Below are 27,877 nucleotides of genomic sequence, written 5' to 3'. Positions count from 1 at the left end.
TGCAGCTTCCGCAGAAGGGGTTGAGAGTTTGGAACTCAATTTGCTAGCTGCGACAATTTGAACCCATGTCTCGAGGGCAGCAGAAAACCAGCCTGATCCCTCTTTCTTATGACACCCTTTCACATGTTTATACATGGTGATCATTTCTTCTCTCAACCTTCTCTTCTGAGGCTGAACAAACCCAGTTCTTTAAGACGCTCCTCATGGGGATTATTCATGGTCTCCAGACCTTTGATCCTCTTCCTCTGGACTCCTTCCAGCTTAGTCTCAATCTCTCTTTTAAACTGTGGGGCCCAGAATTGGACACAGTGTGATTCCAGATAAAGAGGTCTAAGCAAAGCAGAATAGAGAGGCACAAGGACTTCCCTCAGTCTGGGCACTAGACTCCTTGTGATGCAGCCCAAAATCCCATTGGCTTTTTCAGCTGCTGCATCACACTCTTGGCTCATGATGTTCAGCTTGTTCTCCATGAAGACTCAAGATGATGATGATGATGATGATAATAATAATAATAATAATAATAATAAGTTCCTTGACAAAATTGAAGGAAAAGCTGATAAGGAGAAGACCTGGCTCTGGCTCACGAATGGGACCCTGAAGAAGGAGACAGAAGGCCTGATCCTTGCAGCCCAGGAGCAAGACATCAGGACAAAGGCAATTCAGGCCAAGATCGAAAAATCAGCTGATGACCCAAAATGCAGACTGTGCAAGGAAGCTGACGAAACCATGGATCATATCCTCAGCTGCTGTAAGAAAATCGCACACAGACTACAAACAGAGGCACAACTATGTGGCCCAAATGATTCATTGGAACTTATGCCTCAAGTCCCACCTCCCAGCAGCAAAGAACTGGTGGGATCACAAACCTGCAAAAGTATTGGAAAATGAGCACGCAAAGATACTGTGGGACTTCCGAATCCAGACTGACAAAGTTCTGGAACACAACACACCAGACATCACAGTTGTGGAAAAGAACAAGGTTTGGATCATTGATGTCGCCATCCCAGGTGACAGTCGCATTGACGAAAAACAACAGGAAAAACTCAGCCGCTATCAGGACCTCAAGATTGAACTTCAAAGACTCTGGCAGAAACCAGTACAGGTGGTCCCGGTGGTGATGGGCACACTGGGTGCTGTGCCAAAAGATCTCAGCCGGCATTTGGAAACAATAGACATTGACAAAATCACCATCTGCCAACTGCAAAAGGCCACCCTGCTGGGATCTGCACGCATCATCCGAAAATACATCACACAGTCCTAGACACTTGGGAAGTGTTCGACTTGTGGTTTTGTGAAACGAAATCCAGCATGTCTATCTTGTTTGCTGTGTCATACAACATCGTTGTGTTAATAATAATAATAATAATAATAATAATAATAATAATAATAATAATTTATTTATACCCCGCCACCATCTCCCCAACGGGAACTCGGGGAGGCTTACATGGGGCCATGCCCAGAACAATACATTATAACAGAATATAAAAACAACAAATCATAACACATTGAACAATACAATAAATGATAATACAGTAGAGTCTCACTTATCCAACATAAACGGGCCGGCACAACGTTGGATAAGCGAATATGTTGGGTAACAAGGAGAGATTAAGGAGAAGCCTATTAAACATCCAATTAGGTTATGATTTTACAAATGAAGCACCAAAACATCATGTTATACAACAAATTTGACAGAAAAAGTAGTTCAATATGCAGTAATGTTATGTTGTAATGACTGTATTTACGAATTTAGCACCAAAATATCACGATATATTGAAAACATTGACTACAAAAATGCGTTGGATAATCCAGAACGTTGGATAAGTGAGTGTTGGATAAGTGAGACTCTACTGTATACATTACAGCGCAAAATCAGAAGAACAATAAAAACAAGGGCGGGCCACATGAACACTAAGTTAAAACTCGGGGTGAGAAAGAAATAAGAATAAAAACCACAAAGAACAGGGTCATAAAATAGTGGTGCAGTTGAGAGGATAGATATTGGAGGGGAGTAACAGAGAAGATATATGTAGATCTTTCTCACATGGATTGTTGTCGAGACAGGCGTCCCTGATTCTGTATCAGTGCATTTCATATTTTCTCCCTAAGTGTCATTATCTTACATTTGTCCTAGTTGAAATGCATTTTGTTAGTTTTGGTCAACCAGCTCTCTAATCTGTTGATGTCCTTTTGAATTCTGATCCTGTCCTCGGGAGTATTTGCTCTCTCTCCCAATTTGGTCTCATTGGCAAACGTTATAAGCATGCCTTTTAAGGTAAGGTAAAAGTATCTATCTGTCCATTCCATAATAGTCCCATTGCTGTTGTCTTGCCATTTTATACCGCACTTTATTGTCCATTCAACTGTGAAATCTCCTTTTCCCATTTCGTAACACTCTGCATCTCGCCTGGGATCTACGAATTAGTCTCCTGTTTTTAACACTGTATCCTGCTTGTTGATTTTAATGATTGTTTTTATTGATGTTGATTTTTTTTACTGGGATAATTGTTTTATTGCTTTGATACTGTTATTTGTTTGTTTTATCGGGCCAGGCCCCATGTAAGCCGCCCCGAGTCCCTTCGGGGAGATGGGGCGGGGTATAAAAATAAAATTATTATTATTATTGACACAACGACGTTGTATGACACAGCAAACAAGATAGACATGCTGGATTTCGTTTCGCAAAACCATTATTATTGTTGTTGTTATTATTATTATTATTATTATTATTATTATTATTATTATTAAGTAAAGGTTTCCCCTGACGTTAAGTCCAGTCATGTCTGACACTTGGGGTTGGTGCTCATCTCCGTTTCTAAGCTGAAGAGCCGGCGTTGTCCGTAGACACCTCCAAGGTCATGTGGCCAATGGCATGACTGCGTGGAATGCAGTTACCTTCCCGCTGAAGCGGTACCTATTGAACTACTCACATTGGCATGTTTTCGAACTGCTAGGTTGGCAGAAGCTGGAGCTAACAGCAGACACTCATTCAGCTCCCTGGATTTGAACCTGGGATCTTCTGATCCGCAAGTTCAGCAGCTCAGCGCTTTAACACACTGAGCCACCGGAGGCTCCTATGCCCTCTAAACCCTCATCCAAATCATTAATAAAGATGTTGAACAGCACTGAAGAGCTCAGAACCGAACCCTCTTCATGGCACTCCACTCGTCACTTCTTTTCCAGGATGAAGAAGAGGAACCATTGGGGAGAAGCACCCTTTGGGTTCAGTTGCTTAACCAATTCCAGATCCACCTAATAGTAGCCTTGCCTGGCCCACATTGGATTAGTTTGCTTTCAAGAAGGTCCCTGGGGTCTTGCTGGAATCAAGACCTGCTCCATCCACAGCACTCCTTGCATCTACCAAGCTTGTAACTATTGGGAAAGAGATGAGTCTGGCATGACTTGTTTCTGAGAAATCCCATGCTGACTTTAATAATAATAAAACTTTATTTATACTCCGCCACCATCTCCTTTGAGTAATTACAACATTTCTTTCTAAAGGATTACAGACTGCTTCCTTCATGATCTGCTCCAGAGTCTTTCCTGGGATTGTGGGGCCAGGCTGTGGTGCAGGCTGGTGAGCAGCTAGCTGCAATAAATCACTCTGACCAAGAGGTCATGAGTTCGAGGTCAGCCCATGTCGGGGTGAGCACCCGACAATTAAAAATAAAAAATAGCCCCTGCTTGTTGCTGATCTAAGCAACCCGAAAGATAGTTGCATCTATCAAGTAGGAAATGGGGGGGGGGGCGCTTCCGATGGCTCAGTGTGTTAAAGCACTAACCCTAACGGCGCTCCATGCAGTCATGCCGGCCACATGACCTTGGAGGTGTCTACGGACAACGCTGGCTCTTTGGCTTAGAAATGGAGATGAGCACCAACCCCCAGAGTCAGACATGACTGGACTTAACGTCAGGAGAAACCTTTACCTTTACCTATATGTGGGGAGGCTAATTTACAACACCATAAAAATCATCCAGCCGCCGTTGGAATGAGGAAGTTGTCGTCACAGTGGATGATGAAGCAGCTGCTCCCCCTGTGGCTGTAATCAAGCATACCCTCAGGAAGCTGGAAGCTAGAGAATGTTAAATTGCCTCTGCATCTGTCTCTGTTCTATGTTTATATGGTATTGAATGTTTGCCTTATATGTGTACAATGTGATTCGCCCTGAATCTCCTTCGGGGTGAGAAGGGCGGAATATAAATACTGTAAATAAATAAATAAATTGAGGCCAGGACATTCTTGTAGGGAGGAAAGTGACCATTGCAGGCCACAGAGAATAGAGGACGTCCAGTACAAGGAGAGGAAAGCTAGGCACCAAATCTGGCTGGGCTAAAAGGAGCCTAATGCAACCCACCAGCTCACTGCGGCTTAGGAAATTTGTGGATTTTCTCAACACTCAAAGGGCTTCCTCTTAAGAGCCTGTGTTCATACAAAAGGGTCCTTTCAGAGGAAGCCTCCTTTGAAGGGATGAAAGCCGAAGATGAGAGTCAAGGGCTTGTTCTGCCAAATTGACTCTTCAGCACTTCCGGAGCCCCTTTAGAAAACCCTCAGAAAGACAAGGGCTGCTCTAGGCAAAGCCATTCAAGGAGGAGATGAACACGATGTCCAGGGAAGGGACACCAAAAGCATCAAAAGTCTGGCAGAAGAAGGAGGTCAGGCTGGGTGGCCTTTAGAGGTCCCTTCCAAAGCTGGGATTCTATGATTCTAGATAAACAGGGCAGTGCAGCGTGAACTGGGAAAGAGACAGACTTTGCAGTGGCTAAAGAAAATTTTTTTAAAGATCAAGTCAGAGGATGCTGTGGTTTTAGGTTTGAAGATGTTTTTAATCATTTTTATGGATTTCAACTGGAATTTGTAAAAAAAAATTTTTGTGTCAGGAGCAACTTGAGTCACTTCTGGAGTGAGAGAATTGGCCATCTACAAGGACGTTGCCCAGGGGACACCTGGATGTTTTGATGTTTTTACCATCCTTGTGGGAGGCTTCTCTCATGTCCCTGCATGGAGCTGGAGCTGACAGAGGGAGCTCATCCGCACTCTCTCCGGGTGGGGTTTGAACCTGGCAGCCTTCAGATCAGCAACCCAACCTTCAAGTCATTTAGTCCACTACGCCATTTGGGGGCTCCAATTTGTAATTACAGTAGAGTCTCACTTATCCAAGCTTCTGGATTATCCAAGCCATTTTTGTAGTCAATGTTTTCAATATATCGTGATATTTTGGTGCTAAATTCGTAAATACAGTAATTACAACATAACATTACTGTGTATTGAACTACTTTTTCTGACAAATTTGTTGTTAAACATGATGTTTTGGTGCTTAATTTGTAAAATCATAACCCAATATGATGGTTTTCCTCAATCCCTCCTTATTATCCAAGATATTTGCTTATCCAAGCTTCTGCTGGCCCATTTAGCTTGGATAAGTGAGACTCTACTGTAATACCATTGACTGTTTGACATCTACATGAAGGGAGAGATCATCCGGAGTTTTGGAGCCATCTGTACGCAGATGATGTTCAACTCTATCACTCCTTACAGGGAGCATACCTTCTCCCCATTACGTCAGCTGCACTGGCTCCCAGTCTGCTACCGAGCACAAGTCAAAATGCTGACTTTAGCCCAGTAATTCCCAAAGTGGGCGCTACCGCCCCCTGGTGGGCGCTGCAGTGATCCAGGGGGGCAGTGATGGCACCTATTAGGACATGGGGGCGGGGCCTCTTCCCAAGTGCCGGAGACAGGGCTGAGCCCCTGAGGTGCCTGTTAGGATACAGGGGGCGGAGCTAGACAAGTGGGCGTGGCTTCTTCCCAAGAGCCTGAGACAGGGCTGAGCATCTATACCTCTCCTGAGGCGTTTGTTGGGACACAGAGGGTGGAACTAGAGAAGGGGGCGGGGCCTCCTTCCAAGAGCCCGAGACAGGGCTGAGCCTCTATATCTCCGCTAAGAGGGTTTTTAGGACTAAAGGGTGGGGCTAGGGGTGGGGGCGGGGGCCTCTTTCTAAGAGCCTGAGACAGGGCTGAGCCTCTATATCTCTCCTGAGAGGCCTTTTAGGACTAAAGGGCGGGGCTAGGGGTGGGGGCAGGGCCTCCTTCCAAGAGCCCGAGACAGGGCTGAGCCTTTATATTTCTCCTGAGAGGCCTTTTAGGACTAAAGGGCGGGGCTGGGGTGGGGGCGGGGCCTCTTCCCAAGAGCACGAAACAGGGCTGAGCCTCTGTATACCTCCCCTGAGGTGCTTGTTAGAACACGGGAGCGGGGTATAGAGGTTCAGCCCGGTCAGGCACCTGGGAAGAGGCCCTGCCCCCTCCTCTAGCCCCGCCCCCTGTGTCCTGGCAGGCGCTGCAGGACAGGGATAGAAGCTCAGCCCTGCCTCAGAGCTCGTAACTCCGCCCACCCCAGCCCTGGCCCCGCCCACCTCCCCCTCCCAGCCCTGCATCTTGGACTAGGGGCTCAGCCCCGCCCTCTTGAGCAGGAGCCACGCCCACCCCTCTAAGCCACACCCCTTTCCAGGGGGCGCTGAGTCATATTTTTTCTGGAAAGGGGGCAGCAGGCCAAATAAGTTTGGGAACCACTGGTTTAGCCTATAAAGCCCTAAACGGTTCCGATCCAGCTTACCTGTCCAAATGTTATCTCCCTCTATGATCCACCTCGGAGGTTAAGATCATCAGGGGAGGCCCTGCTCTCAGTCCCACCTCCTTTACAAGCTCAACTGGTGGGGACAAGAGACAGGGTCTTCTTGGTGGTGGCCCCTTATCCATGGAACTCCCTCCCCAGCGAGATTAGATCAGCCCCCTCCCACCTGACCTTCAGGAAAAAACTAAAAACGTGGCTTTGGGACCAAGCCTTTGGTCAATAAATTTGAGCAGTGCGATAAGAGATTACGAAGTAATACAATGACAAATGGAACGGCCCTGGAGTATGATTTGGATTGCATGATTTTAACTGATGTTTTAATGTTGATGTTTTAATTGTTTCGGACTTTAGTTTTTTTCTAAGAAATAACATTAACATGTGATCAAACTGATATTACCTAACATCCAAAAACAAACAAGGCCCTTTTCAAATAACCCAGGCAACGCCGGGTACCCAAGCTAGTGTATTAAATAAAGGGTGACAAAAATTAAAAAATATTACATGCAAAACACCTTTCTTTATTTCTGCTCCATGCAAGTGTGATGAGTCTTGTACCAAATCCCCCCTATCCCCCATTTTAGCAAAAGGGCTGCAGCAGAAAGAGGCAGGAAGCAGAGCGAGGCAGAGAGACGGAGCTGGAGTTCACATCCGCTTGTGCTTTACCTGTTCAAAATCCCAAATCCCACCCAGAGGTGGAAAACAAGGTGCCAAGATCTGGATCTGGACCACTTCTGCCCCCTGCTGGAGGAAGCGGAGTCAGAGCGGGATCCGCCCTGCTTTCTTTTTGCAGGGAAATTAAAGGCCTAATCTTGTTTTGAAGGGAATTTGGTGATGAATGGCTGTAAAAAATCCCATCTCACTGAAATGTGGCAATGGTTGCATACATATGTCTGCAAATGTGCATGCGTTTAACAGTACTGCACGTCTGACTCTGTTTTTAGGTTTTTCCCTATTATTTAATTGCTTTGATCATTTAATTTTCTTTCGCATGCTGTGAATGTCAACAATGTCTTTTTGCCAAGGGAGTCGCTCAGGTCCCAAACCAGTGCCTGGCAGCTGTGATGGGCTCAATGAGGGCTAACCAACTGAAACTCAACCCAGACAAGACAGAGGTCCTCCTGGTCAGTCATGGGACTAATCAGGGTCTAATGTGTCAACCTGTGCTTGATGAGGTTACATTCCCTCTGAGGACACAGGTCCGCAGTCTGGGGGTCCTCCTTGAAGCTCAGGTGTTGGCAGTGACTGGGAGAGCCGTTGCACAATTAAAACTTGTGCGCTAGCTGTGACCTTGCCTTGTGAAGTCTGACTTGGCCACGGAGGTCCATGCCTTAGTTACATCTAGACTGGATTACAGCAACGCACTCTACATAGAGCTGCCTATGAAGATGGTTTGGATACTGCAATAAGTGCAGAGAGCAGCAGCCAGGTTTCTAACAGGAGCTGAGTACAGGGAGCACACCACTCCCCTGTTAAAGCAGCTCTACTGGCTGCCTGTGAGTTTCCGGTCTCAATTCAAAGTGCAGGCTCTATACGGTTTGAGCCCCGTCTACCTTCACGATCGTATTTCCTCCTATGAACCTGCGTGATCTTTTCAATTGTCAGAGCGAACACTCCAGAAGACAGGAGCAGAATTCAAAACGATCTTGACAAACTAGAGAGATGGGCCGAAACTAACAAAATGAACCTCAACAGGGACAAATGCAAGATACTTCACTTCGGCAGAAAAAATGGAAATCAAAGATACAGAATGGGGGATAATGCCTGGCTTGACAGCAGTGTGTGCGAAAAAGACCTTGGAGTCCTCGTGGACAACAAGTTAAACATGAGCCAGCAATGTGATGCGGCAGCGAAAAAAGCCAACGGGATTCTGTCCTGCATCAATAGGGGAATAGCGTCTAGATCCAGGGAAGTCCTGCTCCCCCTTATTCTATTCTGCCTTGGTCAGACCACACCTGGAATCACACTGTGTCCAATTCTGGGCACCGCAGATGAAGGGAGATGTCGACAAGCTGGAAAGCGTCCAGAGGAGGGCGACTAAAATGATTAAGGGTCTGGAGAACAAGCCCTATGAGGAGCGGCTTAAAGAGCTGGGCATGTTTAGCCTGCAAAAGGGAAGGCTGAGAGGAGACATGATAGCCATGTACAAGTACGTGAGGGGAAGTCATAGGGAGGAGGGAGGGAGCTTGTGTTCTGCTGCCCTGCAGACTAGGACGCAAGGGAACAAGGACTTCAAACGACAGGAAAGGAGATTCCGTCTGAACATCAGGAAGAACTTCCTCACTGTGAGAAAGGCTGTTCGGCAGTGGAACTCTCTCCCCCGAACTGTGGTGGAGGCTCCTTCTTTGGAAGCTTTTAAGCAGAGGCTGGATGGCCATCTGTCGGGGGTGCTTTGAATGCGATTTCCTGTAGTTTGAAGCCCTTGTTCCCTTGCGTCCTAGTCTGCAGTGCAGCAGAAAACAAGCTTGCTCCCTCCTCCCTGTGACTTCCCTTCACATATTTGTACATGGCTATCATGTCTCCTCTCAGCCTTCTCTTCTGCAGGCTAAACATGCCCAGTTCTTTAAGCCGCTCCTCATAGGGTTTGTTCTCCAGACCCTTGATCATTTTAGTTGCCCTCCTCTGGATGCATTCCAACTTGTCAACATCTCCCTTCAACTGTGGTGCCCAGAATTGGACGCAGTGTGATTCCAGGTGTGGTCTGACCAAGGCAGAATAGAGGGGAGCAGGACTTCCCTGGATCTAGACACTATTCCCCTATTGATGCAGGCCAGAATCCCGTTGGCTTTTTTAGCAGTCGCATCACATTGTTGGCTCATGTTTAACTTGTTGTCCACAAGGACTCCAAGATCTTTTCACATGTACTGCTGTCTAGCCAGGTGTCCCCCATTCTGTATCTTTGATTTCCATTTTTTCTGCCGAAGTGAAGTATCTTGCATTTATCCCTGTTGACATTTTAGCAATGTTATAACCCACCTCGATAATATAAGATTATATAAGAAATAATAATAATAATAATAATAATAATAATAATAATAATAATAATAATAAATATTTCTACAGCTCACCCCTCTGAACCCATAAGGCTCCAAAGGCCGCTGCCCATGGCATCCCCAAATGATCCCTTTTGTTTGGTTCTAGAGTCACAAGAATCTCCGTCTGCTCTTCTCCTTTGGCACCAGCTCCTCTTGAAGGAAAGGAAGCAAAAGAGGGGGCTTACCCAAGAGGAGTGCTCCTTCATCTGGTGCTGGTTGCTGTGGGGTCCGTTGGCGTGGCCGCGCCAAAAGCAGTTCTGGCAGAGCTGGTAGTTGTGGCACTGCTGGCACCGGTACCGGAAGCCCATCATGCTCTCGCATCGGCAGTAAGAGCACTCCACCGGATGGAAGACTGGCAAAGAAGAGCGGAGGAGGCACGGTCAGTTCCAGGGCAAACTCAGAGAAGGAAGAAACAGTGAAAAGGAACACAACTTGGCTACCAGTATCGAGAAACAACAGAATGAAGACAGTAAATAATGAACACCACACGGGCAGAGGAGGTCTCCAGGCAGGAAGCAATGAAGGGCATGTGAACACCACCCAGGCAAAGGATGTCCCCAAGTAATAAACAATTCACCCAGGCTACCTCTAGGCAGATGCCCTCACTAATTGACTTGCAATCTTCATGGTTAATCCCACTCAACACTTGCTAATCAAGATTGCTCATTGCACCCTTTACAATGTTTTTTTCTCCCACCCTGGACCTTCCACAGGTATCTATACTCCACTTGCTTGACCACCATCAGATCCTCTGCAGATGCCAGTCACAGATGCAGGCAAAACATCAGGAGAAAATTGTTGTAGTTCAGCCCCTGATTGTGCCTGCTCCTAATGTCAATGAGAAAGTGGAACATGGGTTTTCTGGACCTGCTAGCAGCAGGAGAGTCCTGAAATTGAGCAGTCTGTATCTCCAGGAGCTAGTGAAAGCCACATTCCAGAAAGGGGCCCGGATGTTGCTGAGAAGTCTTCCTCTAGAGAAGCAGGTCAAAAGCTGAAAGGAGTTCAGATGGCGAACTCACAGGTAGAGAGGATAATGAACTGATAGATAGGAGACATACTTTTCGTAATCTCCAGACTGCTCAGCAGAATCTTCGAAGGTCAAAGTGCTTGTTAGAAAAGAAGCCGTTATCAGGTAGTCAGGGAAAACAGCACGATTTCATTTATATACAGTAGAGTCTCACTTATCCAACACTCGCTTATCCAACGTTCTGGATTATCCAACGCATTTTTGTAGTCAATGTTTTCAATACATCGTGATATTTTGGTGCTAAATTCGTAAATACAGTAATTACTACATAGCATTACTGCGTATTGAACTACTTTTTCTGTCAAATGTGTTGTTAAACATTATGTTTTAGTGCTTAATTTGTAAAATCATAACCTAATTTGATGTGTAATAGGCTTTTCCTTAATCCCTCCTTATTGTCCAACATATTCGCTTATCCAACGTTCTGCTGGCCTGTTTATGTTGGATAAGTGAGACTCTACTGTATTAGAGAAGCCAGAGAGATTTTTCAGCAGACTGGTCAACATTGGTTATTGAAGCTACAAGTGCTAGTCAAGCCTGTTAAGGGATTTCTAGTTCCATGTCTTCGTTCATTCATGTTTCATGCTTTCAAGTTTGAAGGATTGTTCCTGGATCTTTGTATTGGATTTTATGCTGCTTTGTTCATCCTGATTCTTTTGTATTCCCCTGATGGATGCCTTGTTGTTCTGGGTTTTTGAAATTACTCTTGTACCCTGAGTTTTATGGACTATTTCATATATTTAGACTTTGACTTTTCTACTATTTTTGCTGAACTGCTTTTTTTTATATAATCTTCAATAAACTGCTTTGCTGATTTAACTTGGACTGGAGCGTGATGGTTAAGTACAGAGGTGCTTCCTGCCCTGGAGTAAAATGCTGCTAGAACACATTGGCCATACAGCCCAGAAACCACACAACCGTTAATGTGGGATTTGTGTATTGATAGTGTTTAAATGCAATTTGTGTCTTGGTTTGTATTGCATACTGATTGCATCATCCAGAGTGTACTATAGTCTGTAAAGAGTTAATTACTGAGAAGCTGTGATGACCTTGATGTGTGGCTGGAGCTGGGGAGTGTCCAGACACAAATGTGTGTATGCATTACTGATTACATCAGTTTAGTTCTGTTCTGTTCTGCTGTCTGCTGAGAAGTCAAGTCCTGTGTCTATTGTCTGCAAGTCTGTTTGTCTTGTACAGTAAAACTTGTATATAGTTTTACCAAAGTCTCTGGATGTCACTTTGTTCTGCGTTCCAATGACTCCAACTACTGCTGCGCTGCGAATTACTCTGACAACAACGCCCCAGTGATCCGGCCATGAAAGCCTTCGACAAGACAAACCCAACACAGCCCAAAGGACTCCCTGAATCTCATGCAAAGAGACCCTTAAGGGGCACTTGAGGTCACATGTAATGGGTGCTTCTGTGACCCACGTGCCTCTTTCCCCACAGGCCTGGCTGAGCCACACTCTCAACCGACAATCCAGGTTCTTCAGCAGAAGGAAAAGCAAAGACACACAAAGAGGAACGGAGCGAGGTCCTCCTCCTCCTCCCACTTACCGTTTTCTACATGGGAAAGTCTGTGCATGAGAGGTAGCCACACAAGGCACTGGGGCGGCGGGTCAGCCATTAACGTGTCTAAAAACATGTTGAGCATCACCTTTTTCTGCAGAGAAGAACAAAGAGAGAGAAAAGGCACCTCAAGGAGGGGAACTTGTTCCAAACACGCAGCAAACCAACCGGCTTCCTTGCAACTCCTTTTGAGAAAAGCAATCGCCGAATCCTCTCCCGCTGAAATCCACTCGGCTTAAATATAATTGATTCTGATTGGATTGGGCTTCGTAACACTTATTTGACACAGATCTTGGCTCGGGCAGATTATCCCAACTGTCCAGTAAGGAAACCTCTGCCTCTAGTCAGATAATAGTAACTGCAGGAGAGGGAAAGTCCACGTTCCTTTAAAACCAAAGACCCCACCGATCTGGGAAGAATCCCAAAGGTCCAAACAAATAAGAAATGCCCACCTCTGTGCAAAGCCTTGCATGAAGAGGAAGAGCATTTCTATTCCCTGGTCAAAAGATTCTTGCACTCAGGAAGTTTGTCCTAAGGTTTAGGTGGAAACAATCTGGCAAGTAATCTTGGGCATTGGAGATATATACCATATATACTCGCATATAACCTGAGTTTTTCAGCCCTTTTTAGGGCTTGAGTATATACATAATATACATATACTCGAGTATATACATAATCAGAGTTGGACAGTCTTATCTTATGAAAGTCTTATTATTATCTTAAATTACAGTTTTTCTAAATATTCAAAAGCATTTAACCTACTGATGCCTCAATTAATGTAATTTTATTGGTATCTATTTTTATTTTTGAAATTTACCAGTGCATTTCCCACTCTCAGCTTATACTCAAGCCAATAAGTTTTCCCAGTTTTTTTGGGCCTCGGCTTATATTTGGGTTGGCTTATACTCAAGTATATACATATAACCAAATGGCAAAAGTCTTTTTTGGTTTATCTGTTTGTACCACAAAGGCTGTTGCTAGTGAAGTGGCCTTCTGTGCGGCATTGAATTTCTGTTTACCTGTGCAGCATGTATCTTGGAAATTAACAAAGCGCCAGCAGAAGTGAGGTTTTGTGCCCTTTTAGCTTCATGTATAGTAGAGTCTCGCTTATCCAACATCAACGGGCCGGCAGAATATTGATAAGCGAAAATGTTGGATAATAAGGAGGGAGTAAGGAAAAGTCTATTAAACATCAAATTACATTACAAGTTTAAACAACATGTTTTAGAATTAATTGACAGAAAAAGCAGTTCAATATAGGGTAACGTTATGTAGTAATTACTGTATTTATGAACTGAGCACCAAAACATCACAATGTATTGAAAACATTGACTACAAAAACATTGACTACTAAAAGGCAGACTGTGTTGGATAATACAGAACGTTGGATAAGGGAATGTTGGATAAGCGAGACTCTACTGTACTTGAATGAAATGATTAATCTGTTTAATTAGGGATTAAGGGTGCATCTACACTACAGAATGAATGTAGTTTGATGCTAATTGAACTGCCTTGGTTCAATGCTATGGGATCCTATGAGAAGTACTTTGACAAAGAGGGCTGATATCTCAACCAAACTACAGCTCCCAAGATTCCCTAGCATTGAGTCAAGGTAGTTAAACCGCTTTCACTCTGCAGTGCGGACGCACCCAGCATCTCCAGCTGTGCTTACCTGTTGAGGGAAACAGGTTCGCACTGAGTTTTCTGTGTATCCAAAGGAAGGCCCTTCGAACACCGCTGTCGGGAGCTTCAGGACTTCTCTCAGAAACTGGTCGAACTTTGAAAAGATCATCACCCCGTTGGAATCGGACATTTGAGAGAAAATATCTAGGACAGAGAGAGAAACAAGAAGGTTCAGGTTAGTGGCATAAAAACATAACTGACATAAAGTCTGCCCATGCCTGGGATAAAACATTATTATTATTATTATTGTTGTTGTTGTTGTTGTTGTTGTTGTTGTTATTAAAGAAGGGGTTTTTTAAGATCAAGTCAGGGGTTGCTGTGCTTTTTAGTTCTGAACATGTTCTTTGGACTAATCGAACCAGAGAAGAGCACTTGATGAACCAACCTGGACACCGGATATTATTATTATTTGAGAATACAGAAATGCTGGACCACTCCAACAACTATCATGTCAGACTACACAGGGAAGCCATTGAAATCCACAAGAAGCAGGTGGACAATTTCAGCAGAAAGGAGGAAACCATGAAAATGAACAACATCTGGATACCAGTATTAAAAATAACCTCTAAAATCAGAACAGTAAATAAAGAACAACACCTTGAAAACAGGGTAATTCCAGACAGGAAATAATCAGGACCAGCTAACAACTCCCAATAAAGGATTCCGCCCAGACAGGAAGCAGCCAGGCTTCAGAGGTTGTGAGGAATGGTTTTGAATGGGATTCAAAAGTTGTGACCAAAATATGGATTTATGATATGTGGATATGAATGAGATTAATGAATGTGAGCTTGTCAATTTGAAGACACTAGTCTGTAGACTGGAGCCTCCGGTGGCTCAGTGTGTTAAAGCGCTGAGCTGCTGAACTTGTGGACCAAAAGGTCCTAGGTTCAAACCCGGGGAGCAGAGTGAGCACCCGCTGTTAGCTCCAGCTTCTGCCAACCTAGCAGTTCGAAAACATGCCAATGAGAGTAGATCAATAGGTACTGCTCTGGCAGGAAGGTAACGGTGCTCCATGCAGTCATGCCAGTGGCCACATGACCCTGGAGGTATCTATGGACAACGCCGGCTCTTCAGCTTAGAAATGGAGATGAGCACCAACCCCCAGAGTCAGACATGACTGGACTTAACGTCAGGGGAAAACCTTTACCTTTACTAGTCTGTAGACTAAAGCCTACAATGACTAAATACCTGCTTCCTGAATTGTAACTAAAATCTGCTAATAAGACATGAAATAGTTGACCTGCCTGCAAACTGTGATAAGAACTGTGACAATGATAAGAATGTTTACATCAAGTTAAGGAAATGTTTACAACTGTTAAGAAGGAAGTCAACACAGAGCTATTTCTGTTTGCTAACACCAATCAAGGAGAGTCAACATCTGGTCCAGGAAACCGAGATGGTTCCAGGATGGAAGACGTCTATCATTCATTTACAACTTTGGGACAACATCAGCAAAATATTGTTACATAAGTGTCCTTATGACAATCGAGAAATTGTGATAGACAGTGACGCAGTCCACCCGTTATGCTCTACTCCATTGAAAAGGAGAAAAATGGTGTATCTGTCAGATCTGCTGTGGGAAAGCAGGAGTCTGGTCATTTTTGGGGCCTCCTTTTCTCATGGGAAGAGAAAGGAGTGCATTTTGGAGATGTTCTTTTTGGAGTTTTGAAGTTCTGAAAATATTGATGTGTTGGCAAGCGACAGTGGAAGCTGGGTCTGGCCTAAGCAGGTGCTTCTCCAAGGAGGAAAAAGGATATGGTAATATTTGGATATATGTGCATGAAGATGGATGCATGATGTATGTGAATGCTGAGTGAAAACATAACCCACCCCCTTTATTTGTTAGCCAATGTAACTGTAGGTTTTTGGAAAGCCAATGTAGTTGCATAGAATCTGTATGTCTGTATGTCTAATGTCATTCTTGTTGGGAATCCCCCTGGACTACTCAAGTCTAGATGTAGTCAGATAGATGATAGAGTTAGATTGAGGGAATCCTTTCCCTGTTTCCTAAGCATGCCTAGATAGGCTTTACTGTGTTTCACTCTATCCTGTTTACATCACATCCCTTACTCTGAAGTTAGTAGAAATGTGAATCTCCAGGGACACTAACTTCTCATTGGTCAGAATGTTTTATGGCCCCAATAAACTGGACCATGAGGTTGGAACCATATTGGTTCTATCTTCTCCCTTTGTTCTTCAAGCTAACAACACGTCCTGCCATCTCTCCTGGCAAGATGTAACTATTTAGATGTTTGTTATTTTTCCTTTCTTATTTTTCCTTAGCAACCAGTCTAGAGTAGACTAGACAGCTCCTAAGCCTTTCTATCTACAATGGAGTTCTTTTTACCTGAATAAATACTTTTTGAACTTTTACTGAGACTCTGCAATCGATTGCCATCCTAAGCTGAAAGGCTTCTCTTTGCTCACCCCATGTAAGTAACTGTTGCTACTCTGCTGCATTTTGGTGGAATCTCCCCCAGAGAGGGTTAAAATGAGTCTAACCGTTCAGAGATTACCACAACAATTCTTTGTTGTTCAGTAAAAGTTCTGCTGCTATATCTCTCAGACTGAAACTGCAATAAAAAGAACCTATGCTTTAAAGTTGAAAAGTTATTCATAACATTTTCGGTGTCAGAAGTGGGATATTCTGTTCAGTCTGAACAGGATATTTAAAAAACATTTGTGACAAAGTCATAATGAAAACAGACTAGGTAGGTCTGATGAAATAAACCACAGGAAGGAAACCGCCAGAGATGATATCATGGCAGCACAATTGTAAGAGGAGACGATGCTGAATGATTGAAGGCCCAAGGCTGAAACTGAGCATCTACACAGTAGAATGAATGAGGTTTGACACCACTTGAACTGCCACGGCTCCATACGATGGAATCCTGGCAATTGTTCTTCGACAAGGTCTTCAGCCTTCTTTGCCAAAGAGGTTTGGTGTCTCACCAAACGACAGCTCCCAGGACTCCACAGCAATGAGCCATGGCAATCTAAGTGGTGCCAAAATGCTGTAATTCTGCAGTGTGGATGCGCCCCGAGAGATTCGTAACACTGTGAGGCCCAATACTCACATCTTAACTTGTCCTGGATTTTTCCACCGCACATGGTTGCCAACATGGCTTTTATGGAGAAGACGGTCAGCTTCCCGTGGCCCTCGCTGTGAGAGAGAGAGAACACAGAGTTACGGCCGGAAGAAATAAGCCCTCTGTGCAGATGCATGGCTTCTTCAACAGGACAACATGGAAGCAGATCTGGGTGTTCCTCCCGCTGAACCATTTCCCAGCTTTGCAAAACGGTCTTGAGGAAGGAGGTCTTGTTTGGGCAAAGGAAAACATGCCTCACTTGTTTCGTCAACCTCTGGCAAAGCCCACCAAGGCCAGATGCCACCTGGGACAGATGTGAGCATTGTATTATAGGTGTTGTGTCTGGAAAGAGGGGCTTCCCAAGCCAGTACGAGGAGGTTCTTGGGCATTTGAGGGAATGCTGTTCCTAAAAGGTGCCCCATTGATCCTTCACACACAAGAGTCTGGCAATGGAGGCATCTCTTTCTGCCACCTTGTGATGTGTGGACTACAATAGAATAACTTTATTGTCGTTGTACAACAAAATAGAACACCTCCCCCAGTACACATAGTGAAGAAGGAGGGGGCCAGGAAGACATCATACCAAACTGTCTCCTGTGTCATCAGTTGGGAGCCCCTCTCATCAAGGAATAACTGCCACTCTGGGGCCAGAGTGAAGAACAGAGGGGCCAGGAAGACATCATACCAACCTGAGAGCCAGGAAGATAGTCTATGCTAATATATTTATTTATTTATTTATTTATTTACAGTATTTATATACCGCCCTTCTCACCCCAAAGGGGACTCATATAGATATAGGGCAAAAATTCAATGCCCATATTTATTTATTTATTTACAACATTTATATCCCGCCCTTCTCACCCGAAGGGACTCAGGGCGGTGTACAAATTGGCAACAATTCAATGCCTGCACATAATTAAAACAGCAATGAAAATCCAATAAAACAATTAAACAATAGAAAAATATAAAACATATGATTAAAATCCATTCCTCCAAAATCCTCGTGCTGTAGCCGTAAATCAGTCCAGGGTCGTCTTTTATCATTTAATCTTTGAAAGCCTGGGCACATAGCCATGTTTTCAGGGCTTTTCTAAAACTCAGAAGGGTTGGGGCGTGCCGTATTTCTCTGGGGAGGGTGTTCCACAGCCGGGGAGCCACCACCGAGAAGGCCCTGTCCCTCGTCCCCACCAGCCGTGCCTGTGAGGCAGGCGGGACCGAGAGCAGGGCCTCTCCAGATGACCTTAGGGATCTTCCTGGCTCATAGGAGGAGATACGTTCGGACAAGTAGATTGGGCCAGAACCGTTTAGGGCTTTATAGGTCAAGACCAGCACTTTGAATTGGGCTCGGTAGCATATCGGCAGCCAGTGGAGCTGGCTTAACAAGGGGGTGGTATGCTCCCTGTAAGCTGCCCCAGTTATTAATCTGGCTGCCGCCCGTTGTACTAATTGGAGCTTCCGGGCCGTCTTCAAAGGCAACCCCACGTAGAGAGCGTTGCAGTAGTCCAAACGAGCTGTAACCAGAGCGTGGACCACCGTGGCCAAGTCAGACCTCCCAAGGAACAGGCGCAGCTGACGCACAAGTCTTAGTTGTGCGAAGGTTCCCCTGGCCACCGCCGAGACCTGGGGCTCCAGGCTCAGCGATGAGTCCAGGAGAACCCCCAGACTGCGAACCTGTGTCTTCAGGGGGAGTGCGACCCCGTCCAGCACAGGCTGTAACCCTATTCCCTGTTCGGCCCTACGACTGACCAGGAGGACCTCTGTCTTGTCTGGATTCAGTTTCAATTTGTTCACCCTCATCCAGTCCGACACAGCAGCCAGACACCGGTTCAGGACCTGGACAGCCTCCTTAGTGACAGGTGGGAAGGAGTGACAGAGCTGGACATCATCTGCGTACAGATGACACCGGACCCCAAAACTCTGGATGATCTCTCCCAGTGGCTTCATGTAGATGTTGAACAACATGGGGGACAGTACTGAACCCTGCGGGACCCCACAAGTCAATGGTTGTGGGGCCGAGCAGGCGTCCCCCAATGACACCATCTGGGAATGACCCTCCAGGAAGGACCGGAGCCACTGCAGAACAGTACCCCCGAGACCCATCCCGGCAAGGCGCCCCAGAAGGATACCGTGATCGACGGTATCGAAGGCCGCTGAGAGGTCCAGCAGAACCAGCAGGGACACACTCCCCCGGTCCAGTTCCCGGCGTAGATCATCGACTAAGGCGACCAAGGCTGTCTCGGTACCATGCCCCGGCCTGAAGCCAGACTGTGCCGGATCCAGAAAATCGGTATCTACCAAGAATGCCTGGAGTTGTGCGGCCACCACACGTTCCATGACCTTGCCCAAAAAGGGGAGATTGGAAATAGGCCGAAAGTTCTCCAATTGAGTGGGGTCCAGTGATGGCTTCTTCAACAGTGGTTTGATCACAGCCAGTTTGAGGCTCGCTGGAAATATGCCTTCCCGAAGGGAGGCATTCACCACCACCTTCACCCACTCGGCCAATCCTCCTCTGGCTTCTCTCACCAGCCAGGATGGGCAGGGGTCTAGGATGCATGTGGTAGCCCTCACCTCTCCAAGCACCTTGTCCACGTCCTCAGGCTGAACCAATTGAAATGAATCCATCAAAATAGGACAAGCAGGTGCTCATGTTACATCCTCGGAGACTACCGTTAATATGGTGTCAAAGCCAGAACGGATCAAAGCGACTTTGTCCGCAAAGAACCGAGCAAATGCTTCACAGCGGGCTGCCGAGTTGTCAGGGATCCCGTCTTGAGGGACGGGATATAACAAACCTCTGACAACTCGGAACAGCTCCGCCGGACGGTTCTTTGCCGACGCAATATTAGCTGCAAAGAAAACGTTCTTTGCAGCATCTATTGCCGCGGCATATGCCCTAAGATAGGAACACAGCCGTGTTCGGTTTGGCCCGCTTGGCTCCAAACGCCACACGCCCTCTAGTTCCCTCTTCTTTCGCTTCATCGCTGCCAACTCCTCAGTAAACCAAGGAGATGGTTTAGCTCGGGTACTCGAGAGGGGACGTTCTGGAGCGATCGTGTCTATTGCCCTAGCCGCCTCCTTGTTCCAGAGGGTGACCAGAGCATCGACAGAATCACCAGCCGAGGTGGCGGGGAATTCCCCAAGAGCCGTCAGGAATCCATCCATATACACATAGAACTGAGACAGAGACAGACGCAGAGGCAATTTAACCTTCTCCTGAGGGGATGTTCAATTCTGGCCACAGGAGGGAGCAGCTACTTCATCATCCTATCAACTGTTAGGAATGGTGGGAGTTGAAGTCCAAAACACCTGGAGGGAGGGCCGAAGTTGGCCCATGCCTGACCTAGACCCACGTTCCTACATGGATCCCACCCTGGCCCGGAGGCACCTGCCTGTCATAGGCGGCGATCATAAAGTTAAGGAGAAGGCTGATGGACTGCTCCACGCTGATCTGGTGAGTGGAGGGAAGGCGCTTGTTGAGCTGGAAGTAGAGCGAGGAGATGATAGTTTCCAGCCGGGAGACGCTGATCTCCGTATTGTGGTCTAAGGTGTTAAGGCCGTTGTCTCGGAAGGCTTCGATCATGTTCCAGATGTCCACAAGGTGAACTGCAAGCGAGGGAGGGAAAGATAGGCTCTGAGACTGAACAGGGCGGATTTCATCAAAGCAGGAAGATGTGGCGCCCCAGCCAGAGTTCACATTGTCCTCAACACCAACCAGGAAACCAAAAGTACAGTAGAGTCTCGCTTATCCAACCTAAACGGGCCAGCAGAACATTGGATAAGTGAAAATGTTGGATAATAAGGAGGGATTAAGGAAAAGCCTACTGTGTTTCCCTGAAAATAAGACAGTGTCTTATATTAATTTTTGCTCCCAAAGATGTGCTAGGTCTTATTTTCAGGGGATGTCTTATTTTTCCATGAAGAAGAATTCACATTTATTGTTGAACCAAAAAATTGGACATTTATTATATAGTGTACAGTAGTTGTCATCACAAACCGACATAACCAGACAAACTGTGAATCCTATCAAGAATTTCTTGTTCCTACCATTATTTCCATGCACAACACTCTATGGTACGTACATTTACCGATCCTGCATGCTCTGGTGTTCTGTTCGTTGGGCATGCTTCCAAACAAAAAAAATTTCTAGGTCTTACTTTCAGGGGAGGCCTTATATTTAGCAATTCAGCAAAACCTCTACTAGGTCTTATTTTCTGGGGATGTCTTATTTTAGGGGAAACAGGGTATTAATATTATTTATTATTTATTTACAGCATTTATATTCCGCCCTTCTCACCCCGAAGGGGACTCAGGGTGGATTACATTACACATATAGGCAAACACTCAATGCCTTTTAACATAGAACAAAGACAAGACAAACATAGGCTCCAAGCGGACCTCGAACTCATGACCTCCTGGTCAGAGTGATTCATTGCAGCTGGTTGCAGCTGGCTTGCTCTCCCGCCTGTGCCACAGCTCAGGCCTAAACGTCAAAATACATTATGATTTTACAAATTGAGCACCAAAACATCATGTTTTGCAATAAATCAACAGAAAGAGCAGTTCAGTACAAAGTAACGTTATGTAGTAATTACTGATTTTACGAATTTAGCACCAAAACATCGCAATGTATTGAAAACATTGACGACGAAAACACTGACTACTAAAAGGCAGACTGCATTGGATAATACAGAACAGTGGATGAGTGGAGGTTGGATAAGCGAGACTCTACTGTAATAGCAAAACAGTTTATTGACAAAAACACATGTAAAAAGGGAAAATCACCATAGGAAACAGAAAAGGATAAAATCCAAGAGTTAATGAGGGAAAATAGTCAAATAAGCAATAAGCTACCCTGTTTCCCCGAAAATAAGACATTCCCAGAGGGGAGGGGTCATGTTTTTAAGTAAGGTACTTCCCCAACACATGAACGGTTCAACTTACGGTTACATCTTTTTTGCACAAATCTCAGTTTGCAGGCGGTTCGATATGTTGAGAGCCGGATGACGTCAAAGTTCTGAGCCCCTGTGAAGTTAAAGGGAGAAAAAAATCCCATTAAAAATCTCCCCGGCCCTCCTTTGACCACTTTAATTGCCTTTCCCTGGACAACTACCTCATCCGTATCCATATCCTGAGCTGCTTTGCTCAGAATTGGATGCAGGGTTATTATTCCAAGAGAAGAGGCTTGAGCCAAGCAGAAGAGAGTGGGACGATGACTTCCCTTGAGCTAGACATGAGGCTCCTATTCATGCAGCCTAGAACTGCATTGGTTTTTTAGGTGACCGTTCCAAACCTGTGATTCTGCTACTATAGCTTCTCAAAGAAGGGCCGGGAAGAGCCGTTTTGTGCAGCCCTTGCCATGTAGGAACACAATATTGAGATGGAATGCGTTCTTCTTAATGTTGAGACAGAGCGCCTTTTCTTCTAATACAAGTTGTCCAGGAACACCTGGCCACTCTAAACGAATTCAAGTCCCCAGGGCCAGACCAGCTACATCCAAGAGTACTGAAGGAACTAGCGGAAGTTATTTCAGAACCACTGGCAATTATCTTCGAGAGTTCTTGGAGAACGGGAGAAGTCCCAGCAGATTGGAGGAGGGCGAATGTGGTCCCTATTTATCTTCAAGAAGGGAAAAAAGAACGACCCAAACAATTACCGTCCGGTCAGCCTCACATCAATACCAGGCAAAATTCTGGAAAAGATCATTAAGGAAGTGGTCTGCGAACACTTAGAAACAAATGCGGTCATTGCTAATAGTCAACACGGATTTACCAAAAACAAGTCATGCCAGACTAATCTGATCTCTTTTTTCGATAGAGTTACGAGTTGGGTCGATACAGGGAATGCTGTGGATGTAGCGTACCTGGATTTCAGTAAGGCCTTCGACAAAGTCCCCCACGACCTTCTGGCAAACAAACTAGTAAAATGTGGGCTAGACAAAACTACGGTGAGGTGGATCTGTCATTGGCTAAGCGAACGAACCCAAAGGGTGCTCACCAATGCGTCGTCTTCATCATGGAAAGAAGTGACAAGTGGAGTGCCGCAGGGCTCCGTCCTGGGCCCGGTTCTGTTCAACATCTTTATTAACGACTTAGACGAAGGGTTAGAAGGCACGATCATCAAGTTTGCAGACGACACAAAACTGGGAGGGATAGCTAACACTCCAGAAGACAGGAGCAGAATTCAAAACGATCTTGACAGACTAGAGAGATGATTGGCCGAAACTCACAAAATGAAGTTCAACAGGGACAAATGCAAGAGACTTCACTTCGGCAGAAAAAATGGAAATCAAAGATACAGAATGGGGGACGCCTGGCTTGACAGCAGTGTGTGCGAAAAAGACCTTGGAGTCCTCGTGGACAACAAGTTAAACATGAGCCAACAATGTGATGCGGCAGCTAAAAAAGCCAATGGGATTCTGGCCTCATCAATAGGAGAATAGCGTCTAGATCCAGGGAAGTTATGCTCCCCCTTATTCTATTCTGCCTTGGTCAGACCACACCTGGAATACTGTGTCCAATTTTGGGCACCACAGTTGAAGGGAGATGTTGACAAGCTGGAAAGCGTCCAGAGGAGGGCAACTAAAATGATGAAGGGTCTGGAGAACAAGCCCTATGAGGAGCGGCTTAAAGAGCTGGGCATGTTTAGCCTGCAGAAGAGAAGGCTGAGAGGAGACATGATAAGGGCCATGTACAAATACATGAAGGGAAGTCATAGGGAGGAGGGAGGGAGCTTGTTTTCTGCTGCCCTGCAGACTAGGACGCAAGGGAACAATGGCTTCAAACTACAGGAAAGGAAAGAGATTCCACCTGAACATCAGGAAGAACTTCCTCACTGTGAGAGCTGTTCGACAGTGGAACTCTCTCCCCGGGGCCGTGGTGGAGGCTCCTTCTTTGGAGGCTTTTAAGCAGAGGCTGGATGGCCATCTGTCGGGGGTGCTTTGAATGCGATTTCCTGCTTCTTAGCAGGGGGTTGGACTGGATGGCCCATGAGGTCTCTTCCAACTCTACTATTCTATGATTCTATGAAATCTATTGGTTCGTGTTCTAATTTCCAAAACAGCAGAAAACAGCCTTTAACCTTCTTTCACCTGACACCCCATTTGATATTAATAGAAACTTCCGGCAACAATGCCTCTGACATCATTACTTGACTGTCCGGCCAAAGTTTTGCTGAGATTAGTATGTAAGTAAGCTATACTCATGATTACTGTATATACTTTAGTATAAGCCCAGTTTTTCAGCCCTTTTTTAGGACTGAAAAAACCCCTCCTCGGCTTATACTCGGGTAAGGGTCCTGGTGGGCTTATATTCAGGTTGGCTTATACTCAAGTCCGAGGGCTATCCAGAAAGTACATTACGTTTTGGAATTAAAAATGAACAAAGTATAGCACTTCTCAACATAATCCCCATTGAAATCTAGGCAGTTATCATTGCGATAAAAGAGTTTGGAAAGTCCTTCCCCACCAAATTTCCCGCTTGGCTTGCGTCCTCAACCAGGCGGGCATCCCTTCTCGCAGCTGCGCATGTGCATGCGCTCAACTTTCCCCTATGCTCGTCCTGGATCGCTCTTCTGTTTTGCAAATGCTTGCAAGGAAGGTTATGGCGACCGTTTTTTGGGACAGGAAAGTTGTGCTTCTTGCAAAACCTTAGAAGAGCGTGGACCACCGTGGCCAGGTCTTGCTTCCAAAAGTATGGGCACAACTGGCGCACAAGTTTTAATTGTGCGAAAGCTCCCCTGCATGAAGCACCTTCTCCCACTGCTTGAAGCCTGAAGGAAAGAGATTCGACTCACTCATTTCCATGAATAGCTGCCTCTTCTCGGCCATCGTCCGCCTCCGCTTCCCGCTCTCCTCAATCATCCTACGGACAAAACAGAGATAGAGACACAAAGGGTCAATGTACTGGAGTGAGACCCCTGAGCTCAGTTGCCCCATCCATTTGCCTCTTCCAGCAGAACACATGTCACTAAGTTTGTTGAAACCATTCAGCATCAATTCTGGGAGCAGAGGGTACCGGAGTGTCTAGGTCTTCCGGCAGAGCTCTATGGTCAACTTCCCCTGGAAACTGAACATAGAATCGAATTGCAGAACTTCAGAGATTCTGAGACAGGTCTTCCAGAAATCTCTAGATCTTCCAGCATGACTAAAGGAAGCAGACCCAATGCCAGAAGCTGAAAAAAACTTCCAAGTCATCCTTGTTACGGTGCAGATCTATGCAAGTGTTTTCCAAACTCTGACCTGGTTTGAACTCCAGCTCCCAGAATCTCTGATTGTTGCCCAAGGCAGCCGGGGCTTCTAGGAGCTGAAGTCCAAAACATCTAGAGAAGTGGTTCTCAACTTGTGGGTCCCCAGATGTTTTGGCCTTCAACTCCTAGAAGCCCCGGCTGCCTTGGGCAGAAATCCTAACTGCTGGTAAACTGGCTGGGATTTCTGGGAGTTGCAGGCCAAAACATCTGTGGACCCACAGGTTGAGAACCACTGATCTAGAGGCCTAGAGTTTGGGAATCAATCCACATAGTCCTAGAGTTGGAAAGGAGTCAAAGGCCATCCAGTCCAGCCCCATGTCCAAGCATTGGGTGAGGCCTCCTGGAAACAAGGTCCGAATTCCTTCTCAGCAAAGGAAAGCCCCTGGCGAACGTCACCAAGCCACTCTCCTAGAGGAAAACTTCTCCAAATAAAGCTTAATAGACAGCATGATGCCATGATCTAAGTGCTGGGCCGGGATTTCAGGTCCAAACTCCTACTCTGTTGTGGACATCCCCTTTGCGTCAAATCTTGCAAGTATACCCCATGACCTCAGCATCACTGTAAGTCAGATCTAAAGACATGAAGACACGTAACGACAATACATAAGAGAGTCAGCATGGCCTGAGCACTAGAATAGGATTCGTCAGCGTCATCACAGAATGGAAATAACTTGAAGGCTTATAAAAACCACAAAAGTGTTTTTAGGGCCAGTGTGGCCTGGTTGGAGAGCTGGATGACAGCTATAGAAGACCAGGGCTTGAATCGAGACTCCACCAGAGCGATTTCTGGCCATCTGTCAGAGGTGCTTCTATTGTGCTTTTCCTGCATGGAAGAAGGGGGTTGGACTAGATGGCCCTTGGGGTCATCTGGCTCTCTCCACAACTTCAAAGGAAGAAAATGCAGGGAAACACGTCTTCAGGAACATTCCCAATTTAGCTTTGGCTTGGAGGTGCATAACAAGAACTGTTATCTGGACAAGAAGGACCCCTCTCCTCCAAGAAGCAGGTCTCAATGGGGCCACTTGTACTTTCAGCAGCCAAAGAAACCAACAGGAAGAACTGCCATCTCCCATTTTTGAATAACGTCTCCAAACTCGGGCTATTAATATGGATATCAATAATAGGGCAGCACGAGCCCTCTGTAGCAATAGTTCTACTGGAAAGCTCCTTTCTGTCTTGGGTGCCAGAGGTTTCAAAGGAGTAGCCATGCATCTCCCCCAGCAATGCATTAACCAGATGCAACCTCTCTCTTCCGTCAAGGGTGAAGCTCCGTTCTAAAAAGCCAATGTTTATGGTGAAGCATTTGGGGCAGGAAGGGCTCCTTCCATGGCCATATGGAGATGTCTCCCTGTAAAATGACTGGTTTTTAATGGAACTATTTCATCATCATCATCATCATCATCATCATCATCATCATCATCACCATTTAATTACTTATTAATCGCCCTACATCCAAGATGCTCTAGGCAATTTACAAGATAAAATTGTAAAGGATAAAAATACATAATACAAATATTAATAAAATTAACATAGATTAAAAGCTCTAGTAAAGAGCCAGGTCTTGAGTGAGAGGGTGAAAGGCCCCAACTCACGCATGGCTCTCAGGTAGGGCGGCAAGGCATTCCATAAGGCAGGGGCAGAAAGAGAAAAAGCTCTGCGTCTGGTCCTTTCCAAGTGCACTTCTCTAGGACCTGGTATATAAAGTAAGTCGCGTTGGGATGGTCGTTGCGACCTCCGATGATGGGAGAAGGAGAGACGGTCCCTAAGGTACGATGGGCCCAGGCCGTAAAGAGTTTTAAAGGTCAGGACTAGCATTTTATATAGACCACGGTAATCAGTTGGAAGCCAATGCAGATGCTGCAGCACTGGTGTTATATGGCATTTCATGGGTGTTCTTGTGAGTAGCCTGGCTTGGCTGAACAGAACAAAGTGAGCCTTCCCTGCCAAATCCTTTTTGGTACTGAAAAGATTTTTAAAAATGTAGTTATTTTATTTTAAAATGTAGGGGCCAGGCTGTGGCGCAGGCTATTGAGAAGCTGCAATAAATCACTCTGACCATGAGGTCATGAGTTCGAGGCCAGCCTGTGGCGGGGTGAGCACCCGTCAATTAAAAATAAAAAATAGCCCCTGCTCGGTGCTGACCTAGCAACCCGAAAGATAGTTGCATCTATCAAGTAGGAAATAAGGTACCACTTAGAAAAAGTGGGGAGGCAAGTTTAACTAATTTACGACCTGGAATGAGGAAGTGCCGTCAGAGTGGATGATGAAGCAGCTGCTCCCCCCTGTGGCCAGAATCGAGCATCCCCTCAGGAGGAGGTTAAATTGCCTCTGCGTCTGTCTGTCTCGGTCTCTGTTTGATGTGTTTATGGGCATTGAATGTTTGCCCTATGTGTATATAATGTGATCCGCCCTGAGTCCCCTTCGGGGTGAGAAGAGCGGAATATAAATACTGCAAATAAATAAATAAATAAATAAATAAATAAATAAATTATTGTTTTTCAAGCCTGGGACCCCGTACTTAACAGCATAGCTGCTGAAGTACTACTTCTCACATATATAAAGAACAATTTAACTCCTTTCCTTGCCCTGTTTCTAGAGAAATAAGAT

General features: G+C 45.6%; 1 protein-coding gene across 8 annotated transcripts in view; it reads right to left on the bottom strand.

Moving 5' to 3' along the window:
* The window catches only part of dtnb (dystrobrevin beta), a 219,284-nt gene that overhangs the window by 162,468 nt on the left and 28,939 nt on the right, over positions 1–27,877 (bottom strand). For all 8 annotated transcript variants that reach the window (XM_062968863.1, XM_062968830.1, XM_062968834.1 and 5 more), the window contains exons 2-8: positions 24,818–24,885; positions 21,968–22,048; positions 20,412–20,629; positions 17,015–17,096; positions 13,927–14,081; positions 12,243–12,348; positions 9,844–10,010 (exon numbers count right to left, since the gene is read on the bottom strand). In XM_062968863.1, the coding sequence (XP_062824933.1) occupies positions 9,844–10,010; positions 12,243–12,348; positions 13,927–14,081; positions 17,015–17,096; positions 20,412–20,629; positions 21,968–22,048; positions 24,818–24,884 (876 nt within the window). In that variant the 5' untranslated portion in view covers position 24,885. The remainder of the gene's footprint in view (positions 1–9,843; positions 10,011–12,242; positions 12,349–13,926; positions 14,082–17,014; positions 17,097–20,411; positions 20,630–21,967; positions 22,049–24,817; positions 24,886–27,877) is intronic.

Source organism: Anolis carolinensis, chromosome 1, assembly GCF_035594765.1.
Source record: "Anolis carolinensis isolate JA03-04 chromosome 1, rAnoCar3.1.pri, whole genome shotgun sequence".
In the NCBI taxonomy this organism is placed as follows: Eukaryota; Metazoa; Chordata; class Lepidosauria; order Squamata; family Dactyloidae; genus Anolis; species Anolis carolinensis.
The sequence above is the reverse complement of the archived record's forward strand: the minus strand, read 5'-3'. Positions and strand labels throughout refer to the sequence as shown.